The sequence below is a fragment of the Lepidochelys kempii genome, chromosome 5, assembly GCF_965140285.1.
Source record: "Lepidochelys kempii isolate rLepKem1 chromosome 5, rLepKem1.hap1, whole genome shotgun sequence".
Lineage (NCBI taxonomy): Eukaryota > Metazoa > Chordata > Testudines > Cheloniidae > Lepidochelys > Lepidochelys kempii.
The window spans coordinates 21,720,126-21,738,670 of NC_136384.1; the positions used below are offsets into that span (position 1 = coordinate 21,720,126).

Sequence of the window (18,545 nt, forward strand, 5' to 3'; positions counted from 1 at the left end):
AATCTGGAGAAGGGGAGATGGAGCCCATGGTAGTGAATGATATCCCCTTTTCTGCATGGGAAGAGGGGACATTCGTGAATGGAGACGGAAGGAGAATGACCCAGACTCTGGTGTGGTAGTAGGCAGTTCAGGAGATGCAGAGGGTAAAAGTGCCACCTTTATAGCCCCCAATCCTGTTCCCTCCACAGACTGGACCAGTCCCTAGCATAAGTTAAAGCAACCCATGTCTGTCTTATGTCTAGCTGCCATGGCCCCAGCACTCATTTTCTTTTACCCCTGGACACTGCTCCCTGTACTACCCAGGGGTTTGCCCATACTGGAGAAATATGCCAGTTAAGCTGACACTGTAGCAGCTTTGTGTTGCTGGAAGATAGCCACCATAGCAGGCTTGCTGTCCCAAGTGTTGTGCGGTGGTAATCCAAAATTTGCTTCACGGTCAATACAGTGCATAATGCAAGCTCATAAATGACCATACAGAAATCTGTCCTAATGATTAGCTAGCTTTAAATATGAAACATCTTGACACTCAGTATAAAAGCCTCATTAGCTATTTCTACATATTAGTTACTTTTTAACATACATTGAAATCTATAGAGGGCTTATGAATTAGAAAATAGTTTAACAGATACTTATGTAATAACAGTCTCCTAATGAACTTTTAACACACTATTCAAAGATAGTAGATCTTAAAGATATATTTCCTGAAATAATTCCATGTTCTGTTTGTTTGGTTTGTTTTGTCTTTTAAAATACAGACATATCAAGTCGATTTGAAGCCAAATGGGTCAGAAATCATGGTAACAAATGAAAACAAAAGGGAATATATTGAGTACGTATATACTTTATTGTATTAATTTAAAAGTCTGTCTAACCGTAGTAGCATGCTTTTTGGAACTTAACCTGCTACGATATTCCAGTGTGCAGCATAAATTCTACAGACAACTGATCATTAAGTAGAAAAATCCTTTTTACTAACATGGTTTGTCTGAGTATTAGTGTTTTGCTGGTTTGGGTTTTATCATTTTTAATCACTGTAGAAAGTACAACCAAGACTAATCAACCCAATGCATGGAATGTATTAAAAGCCATCTTGATGTTTTGGGAGGTGGTACTTTCAATACTGGGTATCTATCCATTCTGGGTTTTGCCATTATTAATACTAATTAGCAAACAGTAAAGCTCTAATTAATGTATTAACAAGCACTCATAAACAAAACTCTTTTTACTTGCGTAGTATTTTATAAATGTTTTGTTCAACATTCTGGTCACAGTTCAGCAAGATGCATGAGAGTTAGGCACACGCTTAAGTAACATACTGAACTGGAACCTGTAAAAGGAATAGTTGCTACTTTTTTACTTTATATTGTTGGCAGGTTTCCAGTGTACTGACTGACTCTCCTGGGAAAACCATTAGAAATTCTCATTTCTCCTCTGTTTTTATTAATTCTTTTCTGTTGCTGCTGCTAACATCTAAAATATACCTACAAGCCTAATTGTTTTTACTTGATTGAAGACATGTCACTTTTCCTGACTGTTGTGTTTGCAGACGCACAAAACTAGGTGCTATAAACATTTATTTTCTCTTTCTTCTTAATAATGAGCAATAAAGAAAAGCTCTATTAGGGGGCTTATTCCTTCACCCACTTACTTCCCTGGTTCTTCTCGCATGAACAGAGAGCAACAATACCCAAAGTCCAAAGGTGCAAACAATTCGATGTTTATTGGGGTGAACTTCCAGCAAGCATAATTCCAGTTTCCTTCCTTAGTGTCCTCCTTCCCAGCTCTGACCCCACAGAGCCTTACCTGTGTCCCTGTTCCCATTTCCCCTTTTAGCAAAACATGATTCCAATTTCCCCACCCCCATTCCCTGTTCCCATTTCCCCCCCACACACACACACACACTTCCGGACTGACTGCAGACTATGTAGTAAAACTTGAGTTCTGCTTAGCTCTACCTTAACCAATCATTTTACTGAAATTTAACTGGCCAATCCTAACATATTGTAACGTGATTATTTAACCAATTATATCCCACCACCTTAATTAGTTTACACCCAGCAAAATTAATTTCTACAGCAGACAGGAACAATCACAGAACCAGACAGAGATTATACTGACAAACAATAGGGAAATGGGGACTACAGTGATAGAACAACAAAGAAATGAGGATTTCACATCCCAGCTATTGATAAGTGAGTTCTTGCCAGACAGGATGCTATCAAACTAAGTTTCCTTTTTCATCTTCTAGGCACTTCCCTTTCTCTGGAGGTGATAGGCACTATCAGGACAGGACTGAATTCCTAACAGCCCAATAGCACCTTATTTCAATGTGACTAGTTTGGAATGTGAGGATCTGACCATTCGCTTCCCAGCTTATGGATGCCTCTGCTGCTTAGCCAAAGATCTTAGCTAAGCACAGGGCCTCAGACTGTCACAGTAAGAGAAGGACCTTACACCTGCAGACAGTGATTTTGATTCTTTCTTTTATACCTCTATAACTAGTGATAAGAATACACCTAAATTCTTAGAGTATAGGCCTTTACAGACAGGCCTGAATATCTATATCCTAACAAGCTCCTTGAAAATCTAGGGCTATGTTGTGAAAGTTTGCGCAAGTGAATTCTGCTTGCACCTAGGTATTTCCTGTGTTGACTCACATATTCAAGTTATTCTCAGAGATGCGGAATGGGTAGCTTTTACTTGTACACGTCCTCATTTCCTCGTTGTACTTTCATTATATGGAAATAAATAGCATATCTTAAAAAATCCTTTCATAAAATTCCACAGGGATTCCCGCCCCCACTCCTCCCAGTACATGGAAATAATTTGTATTCTCCATTACACTAACAATACTCAAGCTAATATGTATGAAAATATAAACTACACCTTTGTCTTCCTCACCTTCTCTACCCACCAAAAAATAAAACATACAAACCAATAGCTCCTCACAATCCTGATAACTAAAATGTACTTCTTATATGACCCCTATATTAATTATATGTTCACAATAATCAAGAGAGTGTGTTTGTGAATGTACGGAAGGAATGAGGAAGGAATTGGAATTCTAAAGTGTTATTCAAAAAGACACAAAATGTTAATGCAGAAGTGATTGAGTATTGGAAAAGAAGCGGCATAAATGTTTGAGTTTCAGTACACCTTGTTGGCAGTATAGATTGTTTAAATATAGTAGTGACTATTGTTTGCAGACTATTTAAATCATTTTACAGTCCTTCCTAGGAGAAATAAATAAAAAAAGAAACAAAAAACCCTTCCCAAAAACTGAATTCCTTGTTTTATCACAGGTGGATGTATCAGTGCTATTGTCTGTAGATATAATTTCTGTATAAATTCACTTAATCTGTAGAAAATTGTTAAAAGTTCCAAACTCTCATTCTTTTGGTCCTAAATCACACTCAGATGAATTCTGTTTTTAATGAATTGTTTGACTTTTCCTAAATAATCCATTAGTACATTGTATACCTTCTCTTGACCACTCATATAGTAAAATGCAGTAGTAATTTTTATAATGGTACGAAGGTAAGCAATCATAATAGTAATATAGATTTCAGTCACAAAACAAGTAGCTACAAAATTTCTAATGGAAATTCAGGCTGTAGGCAAAATTCAGAAGTTTTGCTTTTTAATTGAATTAGTGGAATGACTTACTATCCCAAATTCACTTTATATGTATAAAACATTCAAGCTAAGACTTTTAAAAATGGGTGCCTGAAGTTAGGCCCTTAAGTCCATATTTAAATATCTAAATGAGTCAGTAACTTAGACTGGCTTCACTGGGAACGCCTGGGTGTTTCCGTGCTTTGAAGGACCGACTATTTCTTTAGTTGCCTAAAAAATAAGGATAAATAAGTATCTTAGTCTACCTTGAGGGTCCCATTTTTTAAAAAACTTAGCATTTTCTAGGCTATTTCAATCAGAGACCAAGTTGTTTCACCATGTTCTGCTTAAAATAAATTTAATCTCCATAGGAAAAAAAAGATTAATTTAACTTCTGTACTTTTAGTGCAAACTTCCTAATGATGTGGAACAGTCATATCTAAAGATTTTTAAACATATATCCAAAGCCATTTAAATGTAAGCTGTTCATTGGGATTACTATTTTTTATACTCATCTGTGATTTTTTTTCACCACCTCATGTCTTCTCATGGAAATTTGAGCAGTTAATGAAGAGTTGCACATATTCATATGCTCAGTAGACATCCAAACTCAAGCATAAATTGGAGGCATTTTTCCCTTTGTTTGCTCTGTTTATTTTATATCAGTATTTGATGAATGATTACTGAAGCTATAAATGAGAAACTGAAAACATTAGAATAGTGAGATCTTTAAACATTCTGTTTATATCTTCTAATAAAAGTATTTCTGTTTATCTGCTGTAGCTTAGTCATCCAGTGGAGGTTTGTAAACAGAGTTCAGAAACAAATGAACGCTTTCTTGGAGGTAAGCTTCATTAGTTGTTTTCTGCCAAATAATCTTTTCAATTTATTGTGGTAGAGCAAGATTCATCTTTTTTGCATGGACTTGTCAGGCCTCAAAGTTATGGGTGGGAAATCTTGCAGGATCCCAAAATTCTACAGTGTTTAGAAAAAAATAGTAATATCCTGAAAATGCTTTTATGGCTCCTCTCCTGTAATATTCATTCTCTTTCAACTTAATTTTAAAGCCTTGAAAACCTTTTAAGTAACATGAACTTCTAACTGATGATCCTAACATCACCTTTCTATTGTGACCACCAACTATATTCCATTCTCAAAACCCTTCTTTTCCTCCCCAGCCAGCAGCGATTACTTCTGTGCCACACTGTCCTGCAATCATGGATCCTGGAACCCAGCGATCCACAGATTCTACCTTTAATTCTCCCTTGCGTGTTTCAAATTTCATTGCAGTTCTATCCATTGCTGCACATTTTTCAGGCTCTGGCTTCTAGAAAATTACAAGGGTTGCTACTGCAGAGCACCAAAGGCCAAGTGTCTGGCTTCAGTCAGTTCCTCCCTCCCATCAATTCACGAACAAGAATAATTTCATGCATAGTCTTACAGAAACCACATAGTGGTTTGGGTTTTAGAAGCTGACAGAAATTCTACTCACCATAGGCCTGTTGAACTGAAAAATCCTTGTCTGAAAAAACAAATAAATAAAATCTCCATGCCACAATATAATAATCACCATCTGGTATGGAAGTGTATGTTCATGTTAAGGAAGTTTGCTCTAAAATTAAGAAATGTCAGCCAAAAGAAAAACAGATATTATAAATCTATTTTTGAGACGACATTAGGTTTGTTTTGTTTTTCTTTCAGGGATTCACAGAACTCCTTCCTATAGACTTGATTAAAATTTTTGATGAAAATGAGTTGGAGGTTAGTATCTTTACATGACTTTGTTTTGTAGACAGTAAATCAGTACTGCACATTATTCTTAGAAATACTAGTTTCTGGAGTGAATGGTGTGTGAATGGATTTGAGGGAGCGGGTAGATTTTTCTCTCTAATTATTTGGTCTAGTGAATGTGTGTTTTAGATCATCATGACCTAGAGTTGAGAGAGGTGCTTCTCATTAAATTGGGGGGGACAAACAAACATATTTGTACAGATTGAGCTAGGTACTTAAGCATGTTCAGAACTTGCTGATTCAGCAACGGATGTGGTCCCTGTCCCACTGAGCGTACATACTAATTACATTCATCTTAGTGGAGCGCACAGGTCAACGTTCTTCAGGAACTCTACTAGAGATAGTGGAGCTTCCCTTTGTATTTGTATATGCACGGCCTAGCAGTTTAAAAGGAGACAGCGGAGGGAGGGACTAAGACTGTTTTGTGTAGCTATTGTGTTTTCCTTTGTGCACCATTTTCTATTAACATCTTAACAATTACATCCATACTTAGTTATTAATGTGTGGTCTTGGAGATGTTGATGTTAACGACTGGAGACAACACACAATCTACAAGAATGGTTACTGCCCAAATCATCCTGTCATCCAGTGGTACTGGAAGGTAATATTATTTACCCCACTCTTCTCATGATCCTTCTATTTCTGAGATGAATGCTGCACTGTATGATACAGTATGTTTTGGTGTGAAGTCTGTTTTTTTCTCCATGAAAACACCGAACAGTATCTTCTACACACACTGGATAATAACTACCATTCTTCTTTTGTTGGTTGCCACTTTACTGTTCAGACCCTTTTCCAGATCGTTAACGAATATGTTGAACTCTGTCAGAGTTTGCAGATTATACAAAATTATTCAAGATAGTTACGTCCAAAGCAGACTGCTTGTACTGTCACCCTGTTTAGCAGGCTACCAGGTCTGAGTGTGTGTGGTTTTTTGTTTTATCCTTTTTGTGCTTTGCCCTCTTCTACTGCTTGAAATTATTTCTTTCCAATATTGCTGTTTAAGCTCTCCACATATTTGTATACTGTCATTGTGTCTCCCAGTGATCATTAGCCTAGCTACACATACTTAGTTCTCTTAATATTTCCTTGATAATGAAAAGTAGAGTTGCATCATAGGCATGTAGAGAGGGGGTATTTACTCTTCCCCAGATTTGATGCCTCTGCACATACAACCCAAAGTAACTTTTCTTTTGTTTTTGATTTGTTTATCACATAGCAAGCTCGGCTCTAATTTGCTATCTGCTGCCACATCTGTTTCTTTCCATGCTGCTTTCTTTCAGCACTGATTCTTCCTCCCAATTTAAATCATCCTAAGGCTAGCCTTGTTGTAGCACACCCCTCCCCCCAAAAGCCCTTTGTATAGACATGAGTGTGACGGGTTTAGTCACAGAGACCCCCTTGGGACTGTCACCTGATGTGCTGGAATTACCTCTGAGTCCGTTTTCTTTGCCAGCTTTGCCTGCCTTGTCGAGCCAGACATGCTAGCCTGCAGCAACACAGACCCATGTCTGGTCCATACCCCAACGCTGCAGATTTTAACCAAAAACTGCTCAACAGGTCACCGATCTCCAGCACCCAGACACCCAGCTCCCAGTGGGATCCAAACCCCAAATAAATCCATTTTACTCTGTATAAAGCTTATACAGGGTAAACTCATAAATTGTTCGCCCTCTGTAACACTGATAGAGAGATATGCACAGCTATTTGTTCCCCCAGGTATTAATCGCTTACTCTGGGTTAATTAATAAACAAAAGTGATCAGTATATCAGTAAAGTATAAAGAGTAGGATTTAAGTGGTTTCAATTAATAACAGACCGAACAAAGTAAGTTACCAAGTTAAATAAAAGAAAACACGCAAGTCTAAGCCTAATACATTTAAGAAACTGAATACAGGTAAATCTCACCCTCAGGGATGTTCCAATAAGCTTCTTTCACAGATTAGACTCCTTCTTAACTAGGGGATTTCTCATGACTGGCAGCCCCCTTTGTTCTGTTCCACCCCCTTTTTATAGCTTTGGCACAAGGCAGGAATCCTTTGTCTCTCTGAATCCCCACCTCTGCTTCTAAATAGAAAAGCACCGGGTTTAAGATGGATTCCAGTACCCGGTGACATGGTCACATGTCCTGTGAGACCCAAAGCCTCCATTCTTTCGGCCTGACTCACAGGAACAAAGGAAGGCTTACAAGTAAACAGAGCCATTTACAACCAATTGTCCTGGTCAATGGGAGCCATCAAGATTCTAAACCACCATTAATGGCCCACCCCTTTGCATAATTACAATAGGACCTCAGAGTAATACTTCATATTTCTAGCTTCAGATACAAGAATGATACATTCATACAAATAGGATGCACAAACTTACTAGATCATAAGCTTTGGAATGATACCTTACAAGAGACCTTTTGCATAAAGCATATTCCAGTTACATTATATTTACACTTATAGACATATTTTCATAAAACATATGGAGTGCAATGACAATAAGCACTTCAATTTTACTGTTATCCTTTTGCGCATAATGTTTTAGGAGTGTCTCCTTTTTGACCTTCTCCCTCCGCTCTCCCAATCTCGTTTCCCTTTCACGTGTTGCTCTGGTGTTCGTAGCACCATAGGGAGCTAACCCACGATACTGGCTTGATTTTGCATCTTCAGCAGTTTACTCGGTCATTTTGATTCTCACAAATCTTATTCTTTGCCTCGTTCCTTAATTTTTCACTTCAAGATACACCTGTACTTGCTAAATATGGAGCTGTTTTGTCAGGAAGGCAGGAGTGTTAGCTTAAATAAATGTGAACACTTGGTTAGAACATAAAGCATGAAAAATAAATCTGGAGCTATATGTTTTGCTGGATAAGGACATTGAGATGTTTTTGCTGTCAGTAAAAGCGGTAGGCTCCAGATATATAAATGCCACCCTGATCTTTACATACATCCAGTGGCTAAAATAGCCATAATATACATGTGTATAACTGCCGCATCAAAACAATATCTTAGGGAATAATTTCGTGTAATAAATATAAAACTTCTCTGTGATCTGACTATATTGAATTTAGCACATCCAGTTAAGCAAATCTAATCAAATTATATAATAGAAAATAGTAGCAAGGAATTGCATTATGCAGTTTTAAGGAATCTCTGTCATTTGCTTTTCTGTGAATTCTGTTAGGAAGATTCATTTCACACACTTTGCTTGCTGCAGCTGTTTATATATGTCAGTTCTCCTTTAAGTGATTGTGCGGGTGCCTATGGTGGGATGTAATTGTGCACAATACATCTTGAAGAACAACCGTTATTGTACTACTCCCGGGGGAATTCTGCACCTCTGCGCAATGCAGAATTTTGCAGAAATTAATGTTGGGCACACAGAATTTCCTTTTTTCCCCATAGAATGGGCTGCGGAGATGTTGGGTGCCACTAGGGGCCGCTGGACCCGGCAGAGCCCAGCTTGCAAATGGAAGACATGGCTAGGTGGGAGGGGGAGGAAACTGGAGAGTTCCCAGCAGCTGCAGTTCCCAGCACGCTCTGAAGGAAGGAAGCGGCACACACGAAACTCCGTGCAAGCCCGAAACCCAGCATCAAGCTGTTTCTCTCTCTGGATCCCTGGGCGGGGGTCGGGGGGTAGGGTGTGAGTGCATGGGCCGGGGGGGGGGGCTCCAGCTCGGCTCTGGGGGAAAGAGGGGGGCAGAAAAGCAAGAACTAGGTTGTCGTAGGGGTTTAACTTTCTGCTCCTGGGGGAAATTTTGTGTGTGTCTCTGTACTGTTACATACATACTTACTGACAGGGTTAGGGTTAATTACCAAAATAATTGAAACTGGAGTGATTATTAGTGTTATTTTGACAAATAAAGTTTTCAGAATTTTAAAATATTGTGTGCAGAATTTTTAATTTTTTTGGTGCAGAATTCCCCCAGGAGTATTTTACAGGTAAGTAACTATTTTTACTGATAGTACCAAAAGGAAAATCAACTCATCCAAAATACTGAAATAAAGTGTATTACTCCCAACTGATGCCAAAGCAGTGGGCTGTTTTGGCCTTTATGACAGTTGAAAGAAGAGTCTCTTTATCTAAGATTAGAAAGGCTGGTATCACGCCAGTAAAAGAAAATACTGTAAGTATTTTGAAGTTATCTGTCTAGTTGTTGTGTTACAATACAAATTATGTTTTTAAAATCCTCCTGATGCCTGCACACACTGTTGTATCGTGCCTGCTGACTCTCTCTCTTTGTTATTAGGCTGTCTTACTGATGGATGCTGAAAAGCGTATCCGGTTATTGCAGTTTGTTACTGGGACATCACGAGTGCCTATGAATGGATTTGCTGAACTTTATGGTGAGTTAAAAATTGAAGGTACTTAAAGATGTTTAGCACTAAAATCTTTTTATTGTTGCTCTTTGAAATGGTTGGACCAATTCTGAGTAGGATAGTGTGCCAACAAGAGAACCTGTGCACGATAGGGGTATTACAAGATGGAAGTTTTCACTCCAATGTCAATTGAATTGCTCCTTCCCAACCCAAAAAAACCTATGGAGGCTTTATGACAGCAGCTGTGGAGGGCATGTTCTTGCTCTCTGCAAGAATAACCTTGATAGGGTAAAGAGTCTGTGTATGTGGCTGCTGCTGTGCAGATTGGAAGCCCACAAGTACATCACGTTTGCAGTCTTAATGTGTACTTATTTTGTGGCATTATATACATTGCACCTGAAATTAACTGTATGGAATAATGAGTAGACAGTATCTATAAATATAGGGTCAGACACTTAGCTTCTTTAACTTAGACTTCACTGACGTGAAAGTACACCAATTATACAAGCCGAGGATTTAGCCTATAATTTTGCAAACATTTAATTTTGAGTTTATAGCATTTAAGTAAAAAGAAAAGGAGTACGTGTGGCACCTTAGAGGCTAACAAATTTATTTGAGCATGAGCTTTCGCGAGCTACAGCTCCTATGAAGTGAGCTGTAGCTCACAAAAGCTTATGCTCAAATAAATTTGTTAGTCTCTAAGGTGCCACACGTACTCCTTTTCTTTTTGCGAATACAGACTAACACGACTGCTACTCTGAAACCTAGCATTTAAGTATTCTACCTAAAATCCAGTGCTTAAACTATACTTGTGGGGTTTTTTTACTCCTTGTCCAGGTTCAAATGGTCCTCAGCTGTTTACAATAGAGCAATGGGGAAGTCCTGAAAAATTGCCCAGAGCTCACACATGGTGAGTAATGAAAACATAAAATTAAGGAGTTTATGGATTGTTACACTGCCAAGAAAGGATGGATCTGGTGACCAAATTTGACAGGAATATACTCTATCTCAAGATCATGTCTTTGTCCTATAGAGACGGTTTTCTATAAAATGGGATAATCTCCAACCTTGTGCATTCACTGCCACAGTTCTAAACATTCAAGAAGTTTAGAATTATCTGCTCTCAAACTGCAGCCAGCATGAAACCGACAAAATTCCAGGAACTAGCCAGCTCAACTTCGGTCTGTTCTAACTGCTTGTCTTAGTTTCCAAAAGGTTCTTTGTTTAATCCTGTCCTTCAACACATTAAAAGCTGATCTATGTTAGAAAACTAATAGGTGCAAACCCGTAATGTAGATGCACTTAAGCCACTTTAAATCTTATATACTTTTATTTGGGTAAAGAATTTCTGTTCTGTATGACGGTGATCCAGTTGTCCCTTGAAGTTGGGAGACATTTCTCTTGAGCTATAGCTGATCTGTTTTAATGTATTTGTTGCACAGAAAGGATTCTACTTGAAAGCCTTTTCACCTTATTTCAAGCAATTGCTACTCCTATACAGAAGCTGTTAATTTTCTATCAAATTTGAAGGCACCCATTAGTCTGCAAATTGTCTTAAGCACTTGGCAATTAAACAAGTATGCTAATGAGATGGAACTGTTGTCTATAACCATTTTAATCCCTTCTGCTAGAAGACTTTTTTGTGTCTCAAATGTTATTTACCTTTTTCAAATGGATAAGGGCTTAATCTTGCAAGGTACAGAGTAGTGGGACTTGATCCACCACATCACTTAAAGCACGTGACTTAAGTGCTTTGCTGTATCGGGGTCAGAGCACTTGTCACCTTTGATGATCAAGCCCCAAGTCCCACATTTTTGCCATATCAGTATTATGCTGGGTGAATCTTCTACCTGGATCGCTTTCCCTCTCACCATAAAAATACTAGTTTTAAATTAATATGAAAACACTTGTAGGTGTTGGCATCCTAAAGTTTGCTATGTCACTTGATAGAAATGATGAGCTTTGAACAATACAGAATAGTGCATGGGGCTCTGTTTACTTTGAAAGGTAGATTGTACAGAGAGGGGGACAGTGCTTCTGAGTGGCACAAGGAAAGGAACAAAAGTGCCTTGCATTAGAAGTACATTACTATTCTGTCCCTTGTTTCGTATGTATTACAGAATTATTACCCCTTCCTCTTTCTGTCTGAGAAACTAATGAATGGAAACAAATATGTGAGGTGGGAAAGAGGGACTGGCAACAGTACAAATAGAGGGCTGATATCTTTTTCTTTCGGTGCTAGGATCTACTTCAGAAATCTCTTGTTCCCCTCTTCCCTCTCTCCCCCAACCACTACTACTTTTGCAGGCAGCTTTTACTCTCATCACCACATGCCGGGATTCAGTTTCAGTGAATTACTTTTATTCTCTTTCTTGAAAAGTGGATAGAAGGAGTTCTGTGAAAATCTGTGAGCCAACAAAGCACAACCACAGAAAACCACACTGTGAACAGGAGCAGCTGGTTCCAAAAGGCTCCATATGCCCCTGCCTTGTCAGACGATTCACTGAAAAGCGGACGCCCCAGCCCAGTTGACTTAATTTAAGTTAGCCAGACACATACATAAAACTCAGATGACAGGAACTGAGAATCTGTGAAGCAAAAAAAGAACCAAAAGATTAATTATTGTGAATGCTTTCCATGTATGGAAGCCCTATAAAATAAATGGGGTTTAAATTCTTTGGTGTTCTATAGAAAATAAATCTTACAGCATTTAATAGTAATCACCTTTCCATAGGTTTTTGAACCATCCTACAGAATTTTATAGCAGGAGGCTGCACTTACTTACAGAACAATTTCTGTTATCTATTAAATTATCAAAGATGTTTTCAAAGAGCCTTTGGTTTTGGTTTTGGTTGCTGTTCTCACTCCCCTGGAGGGAAAATGAGCATCTGACCTTTAAATTCAGTGTATCTCTGCTGAGTCTTTGGAACTGATGAGGCCTCCAAATTATATGACCTCCAGATACTTTTGTTTTACTTTAAGTTGATTATCAAATGATATTTTTTTCCCCTTCAATTTCAGCTTTAATCGCCTTGACTTACCTCCGTATGAATCTTTTGAAGATTTACGAGAGAAGCTTCTTATGGCAGTTGAAAATGCTCAAGGATTTGAAGGAGTGGATTAAAACAGCAATTTTTTTTTTTCCATCGAGCAAGTTCTGCTTGAACTGTTGAATTTGCCTAATGGACATTAACAAGTGACAATGGCAGAACAGTTGCACAATGTTGGTTCATGGAGCAAACTCTTCTACAGTGCCGTTGCCTAAATTCAGAAATTTGAACTACAATCTGTGGATAACATTTCTGATATTTCCACAGTAAATCACCAACTGGTTGACACGTACTCTAATTTCAGCAGGACTTGTTCTATTTATGTTGTGCCTCTGTAGGCAAAGCCCTTAATAAATATTTTACATACTTTCTAATGACAATGAATGGAATTAATCACTTTACAGGTATAGTATTACAACTCATGTTTACTTTTTAAATGATTTAGACATTTTCAGATTTTATTTCATCACAATTAAAAATGTCATCTACTTGGAAAAATGAGCATTTCTTATCTTAATTTCATACCAGACTTGATGCCAGTGGCATTTTTACTTTCAAAATGCATTTTGAGCCTTGTGTCCCCAACCTATTAGAAAAGCTGGAGTAAATGATGTGAGAAATTTTCTGCAGATGGAATATATTAATGGCAAATGTAAAAGCTTTTCATTGAGCACATTAATATGTTCTGTACCCAAAAGAAAAAGTATAGATTGGATGTTACATTTTTGTATAAATCAATAGAATAGTTACAAGCTGAGAGAGGATCATAACATAGCATGCCAAATCTCATGGTCAATAAAGAAATCACCTCATTATTCCTTGGTAATATTTATGTGTACTATAAAACATTTTGGGATAGGGTTGGCATTATCAATATAGGAAAAAATGCTTAATCCTGTCATTAACTTTGTACAGTGATTCTTTTACTATTCTTTCCTCTTTACTATTTGCAATGGAGGCATTTTGAATGAAATTTGGCACTGCTTGATTTGGAACTGTGGAAACCAGATCTGTTTTGTCTCCTATTTGTATGCATTTGCGAATATTACCTAAATAACAAGGGTTTTTTTTGTTTCTAACTGCACCAACTCTAAAGGCACTTTATGTAACACATGGAGGTCATATCTGTTTTTTATCATAAACATTAATGTGATTATATTCCTTCTCACTGCACATGTCTTTCGGGTGCAATATCTATCAATTGTGAATTTGGCTGCTGCTGCTGTATAAAAACCAGATGTAGAGCTGGGCCTGCAGACATGTTCTCACCTATTGTTTTTGTGATTTTTTTTATTCAATCACAAAGATTTATTTAATATATACGGTTATCTAATCAATTTTGTTACCTATGACATGTTGCATGCTTAAACTATAATGCCTGAGTTGTATCTGTTGTGTGATAGATTAAAGGCAAAAGAGAAGACTTGCATTTGATCGACTGAAGTTAAATGGTTAACATAGCAGTAGGGTAGGTTTGAGGGTATGCATTCAGCAATTTGATTATGTTCAGCTTTGTGAGCTTTTGTCCACCTACATAACACACTTTGTTGTTTTTTCTAAGAACCCGACTAACACTTATTCACAAGCAAGATTACAGGGTGCAAAAATAATTGAAACAATTTCACCCCTTATTGCCAAGAACTGAGCTTTTTTTATTTTATTTTATTATTATTATTTTTAGCACATGCAATCCGCTGCCAGCAATGCGTGTGGCAGCAGTTGCAGGCAGGGAGTGTAATAAGTATTAACTCTAGCCATGAGAGCTAATTTAGCAAAACTCATCAAAGCTAATAACATTCAACAAATGCTAATTTGTCAAACTTTGCCTGGCTTGGGATGCAGCCTCAGTTTGCTCACAAAAGTTTGAAGAGTCAATAGGTGCATGAAGAAGTTTTGAACCTTCTAATTTGAATGTAGATTAAGGTTAATTCCCTTTCTATATTAATTTTATTTTCAGACATTCCTTTTTTCCATCTGGTGAGCTGAAAACATAGACATGAGAATGAAGTGGGCTGGATATGACTAGATGTAAAACACTATATTGATAGCCTCTTAACGCTTTTAGTGAGTTGGATCTGATCTTTCTAATGTATATCTACATGCCAAACTTCTGTAGCTAGAACATGGAATTGCCTTTAAAAATCTGTCATATTCCATGGTCAGTTTTCTTTTTAAAAACAATGTCTTAATTGGAAGAGTTTTTGTATGTTTGGAGGTAACGTTTTGCTTCAGTGCCATGTAACAGAACCTTATTTCAAGGACTCCTATGAGTTTTTGCTTTAGACTTGAAATATAAACTAACGCTTATGTAATAAGGGATAATGTAGTCAAGCAGTTAGGCTGGGGGAACTGGGAGTCAGGAGATTTGAGTTAAATTCCCAACTCTGCCATCACTCTCACTGTTACTCCTTGGTTGAGTCATTTAAATTCTGTGCCTGTTTCCCCATCTGCAAAATGGGCTTCAGATCTGTGTGTAAAGATGAAAGGCTCTATATAACTGCAAAAGATGGAATAATGGAGCATAACACTTTAAGATCAGGCTTTTAGAAAATTAGGCTAACGTCTTTTCAGATCCACTTACACATAAACTAAGAATAGAAACTCCAAAAGACTTCAGTATACATTACTGTATTGAGGTAAATCCCTGTTATTAAGGAGAAAATTTGTATTTTTAATCACTGAAAATACTCATTGTTGGAAAATAAGTACAAGAAATGTTTCTCAAAAAATATCCCCCAGCCCCTTAGAGTCCAGAGAACTTAAACCTTACTGTAGAAGTGAGTCTGTCCCTTTTTGTCAGCGTCTCTAAGAGACCCTGGTATTCCAGCAAGTAATCCTGGCTATTACCAAGGTAAATTTATAATGTGAAAAGTGAATTGTTCAGTCTAACCCCTTTATTGCACAAAGGGGTTAGACTGAACAATTCATGTTATGTGTTGCATATTATAAGTTCTTTTTCGTTTGCTCTAGCTAACAGGCGGTTCCTGAGCAGCACAATCCTTGGCCTTGTCTACCCTTGGATTTTAGCCACCACTGAAGCTGTGTTGATGTAGCTGCACTGGTGCAAACCTCTAGTGTAAATGCACTGTACTAGTGCAAAGTAGATGTTGCACTAAGGTAACTTACCTTAGTGGCTAAAAACCTTACTGTAGAAATGCCCCTTGTGTCAGCCAAAAGGCTGTTACCACTTGTGGAATCTGTTCTTTAAACCCGAGAATTGTCTTCAGTTTTGCAAATGACTTGTGTGAGGTCCAGGTACCTAGTGTGTACTTCAGCAAAACCGCATCTGTAAGGGAGTTTGATTCTATTCTACAGATTACTTTGTAACTAAGAACTGTATATGTTGAAGCTGTTTTTGCATTGACTGTTATGATATGAAGTTGATTTCTTGGAGTTTCTGTTCTAATACACCGAACCTCTTAGAAGTTCTTCTGGAATTCCTGACATTGTATTTGAAGGACTCTTTCAAGGGAAAGGTGGCTAAATGTCTCTTATTTATTAAACCTTAATTAATGAGGAGATTGCTCCATTTGGATTTGTGCTCTAACTTGGTGCCTTTCTTTAATATTCAAATACTGTATTCACATTCATTGACCCGGATTATGTATGAATAGTTCACCCCCTTAATCATAAAACAGATACTTTTGTAGAATTTGTATTTTTTTAAAAGATTCTATCTGGCCAAATTATTGTAATTTCTTGCTCACATCAAGTCTTTTATATCTCTGGCTCTCTTGTAAGGCAGGTCAGTTACATACCATAATTCCAGCATTTATTCCTAGTTGATAGAAACTCATTATGACTGGACCTAATGTCTTCCTGAAAATTTATCTTCCTTTTGTCTTCCCACTGAAGTTAACCCCCCAAAAAAAGGGGGGGGGCGAATTTGTTATTTCATTCTATTTTATTATTAAATTTCTCATCCTAGAGGAGACATCCCTATCTCTGAACTTCTCATGCAGGGAGGGCAAGCTGCGTGCTCTCTTGTAATATTTTCTGACAAACCAGCAGAGGATGCTGCTCTACAGACTAACCAAGTATCTCACCCCCCCCCTTAATCTCCACTACCCCAAAAGAAATTCACTACCTCTGTTATGTGATTAGCTTTTACTGACTGGTGATCAAGACTGCGGAGTTCAGTATCATAGTTGCAAATCTCACTTCTGAGATACAGAATCTGTTCATATACTTTGAGTGAAACCGTGGCCTTGATGAAGTCAATAGCAAAACTCCTAGTGACTTCAGTGGGGCCTGGATTTTGCCCTTTGTGTTCTGGAATTTATAACCGGGAGGGATAAGTGACACATTTGGACCACTTTTTCAGATATATGTACAGTATACCCAACTATATACAAAACTGAATTTTTAATATGTAAGATGAAAAAGGAAAAAACCCTTTTAATTAGCAGAGTGGACGTTTTACAAGCATGAGGGTGTTTTTAATAGCAAAAGTCTTTTCTTTTGCTTGTATGGAATTTTGAAAAAGACCTCTCTTCCAACATCTGTTAGACGTTGCACTAAAAAGCAATGCATGTTTGAAATGCATGGGGAAATTGTTTTGATAAAACTGGAATCTAACCCATATTAATGTTACATATCCCTCAGGTCTGTCATACTGCACACATAACCTTACATTCATATCACATGACCACCACCACAAACCATATTTAATCACATGCCTCTATACTTCTAAGCCATCTGGATTTTCCTACATTGCTCTTTCATTTAGAATGTCATGTTTTCCTCTTTCAGTTAACGTCAGTGTAGCTTTTGTTCTTTTTTACCACTATATATACACATATATAAACACAGCGTGTACCCACATACAGCAGTACATATATGTAATGCATTTTTATACTTTAATCAATTCTGTGTTCAGGATTGGCTTCTAAAGAGGACTGTGAGCAGTTTGTCTCCAATGCAGCTTTAGCAAAGCCATGCCATAGTGAATACATTATGATTCTCAGAACCCAAATAAAACCACTAGAAGGTGATTTTGCTATGCTCTGTGTTTGTGAACTTATGCCCTTTATTCAAATTTAAACCTGAAATGACTACTTCCAAAGGTGAAAAATAGTTTCAAACATTCCAGATGAAATTCACGATCTTTCGTAACTTTTTATTGTAAAACCGCCTGAGAATATGAGGCTATTTAAAATTATATTAAACTACATTAAAATTGATGTAAAAAAACAAACAAACTGAAAACTACTACTTATAAATAATGCTCATTTTCACAATCAAAATAGCTTTAAAGTATGGTTGGATTTGATACACAGTGGAAAATGTTTTTTGTTTTTGTTTAAGGACAAAATCATTTTTTCCATTTATTTTCTTAAGAGAAGTGAAGGAAATTGTAGTTTGTTTCCTGACAGCAAAAGATCAATGTAACAAAATGAGATTGTTGTAATGAAATGACGCAACTTGTTAAATATTTAATAAAGAATTATGGAAGCTGGAACATTTTATACTTCAAATACATGGTCTGTCTAATTGAAAGTTTGTTGTATTGTGTTAAAAGGGTTGTAACTTCCAGCAAAGTTCGGGGGAGACGCAGGGCAGTAAACAATGGTAATCAGAGCATCTATGTACAATTTATCTGAAGCATTACTACCATCCAGGTACTGCATCTCTTTTCTTGATAATTACTACTTGACAGTTGTTGACTTGCACAATTAACGCATGGTTAGTATGCACACAATATACTGTTTAATACCATGGCATTCCTTCAAAAGAATGTGTTAAATACGGAACCTCCTTCCCCACACACACATCTCCCTAC

The 18,545-nt window shown here is 37.4% G+C and overlaps 1 protein-coding gene across 12 annotated transcripts in view; it reads left to right on the forward strand.

The window, feature by feature from the left end:
- NEDD4L (NEDD4 like E3 ubiquitin protein ligase) overlaps positions 1-18,305 on the forward strand; it is a 371,283-nt gene extending 352,978 nt beyond the window's left edge. For 11 of the 12 annotated variants that reach the window (XM_073343628.2, XM_073343622.2, XM_073343624.2 and 8 more), the window contains 7 exons: positions 756-829; positions 4,399-4,459; positions 5,317-5,376; positions 5,900-6,007; positions 9,644-9,740; positions 10,551-10,623; positions 12,735-18,304. In XM_073343628.2, the coding sequence (XP_073199729.1) occupies positions 756-829; positions 4,399-4,459; positions 5,317-5,376; positions 5,900-6,007; positions 9,644-9,740; positions 10,551-10,623; positions 12,735-12,837 (576 nt within the window). In that variant the 3' untranslated portion in view covers positions 12,838-18,304. Of the gene's footprint in view, positions 1-755; positions 830-4,398; positions 4,460-5,316; positions 5,377-5,899; positions 6,008-9,643; positions 9,741-10,550; positions 10,624-12,734 lie in introns of all 12 variants that reach the window. The other variant, XM_073343623.2, reaches the window with a different exon arrangement.
- The last annotated feature ends 240 nt before the right edge of the window (positions 18,306-18,545 follow it).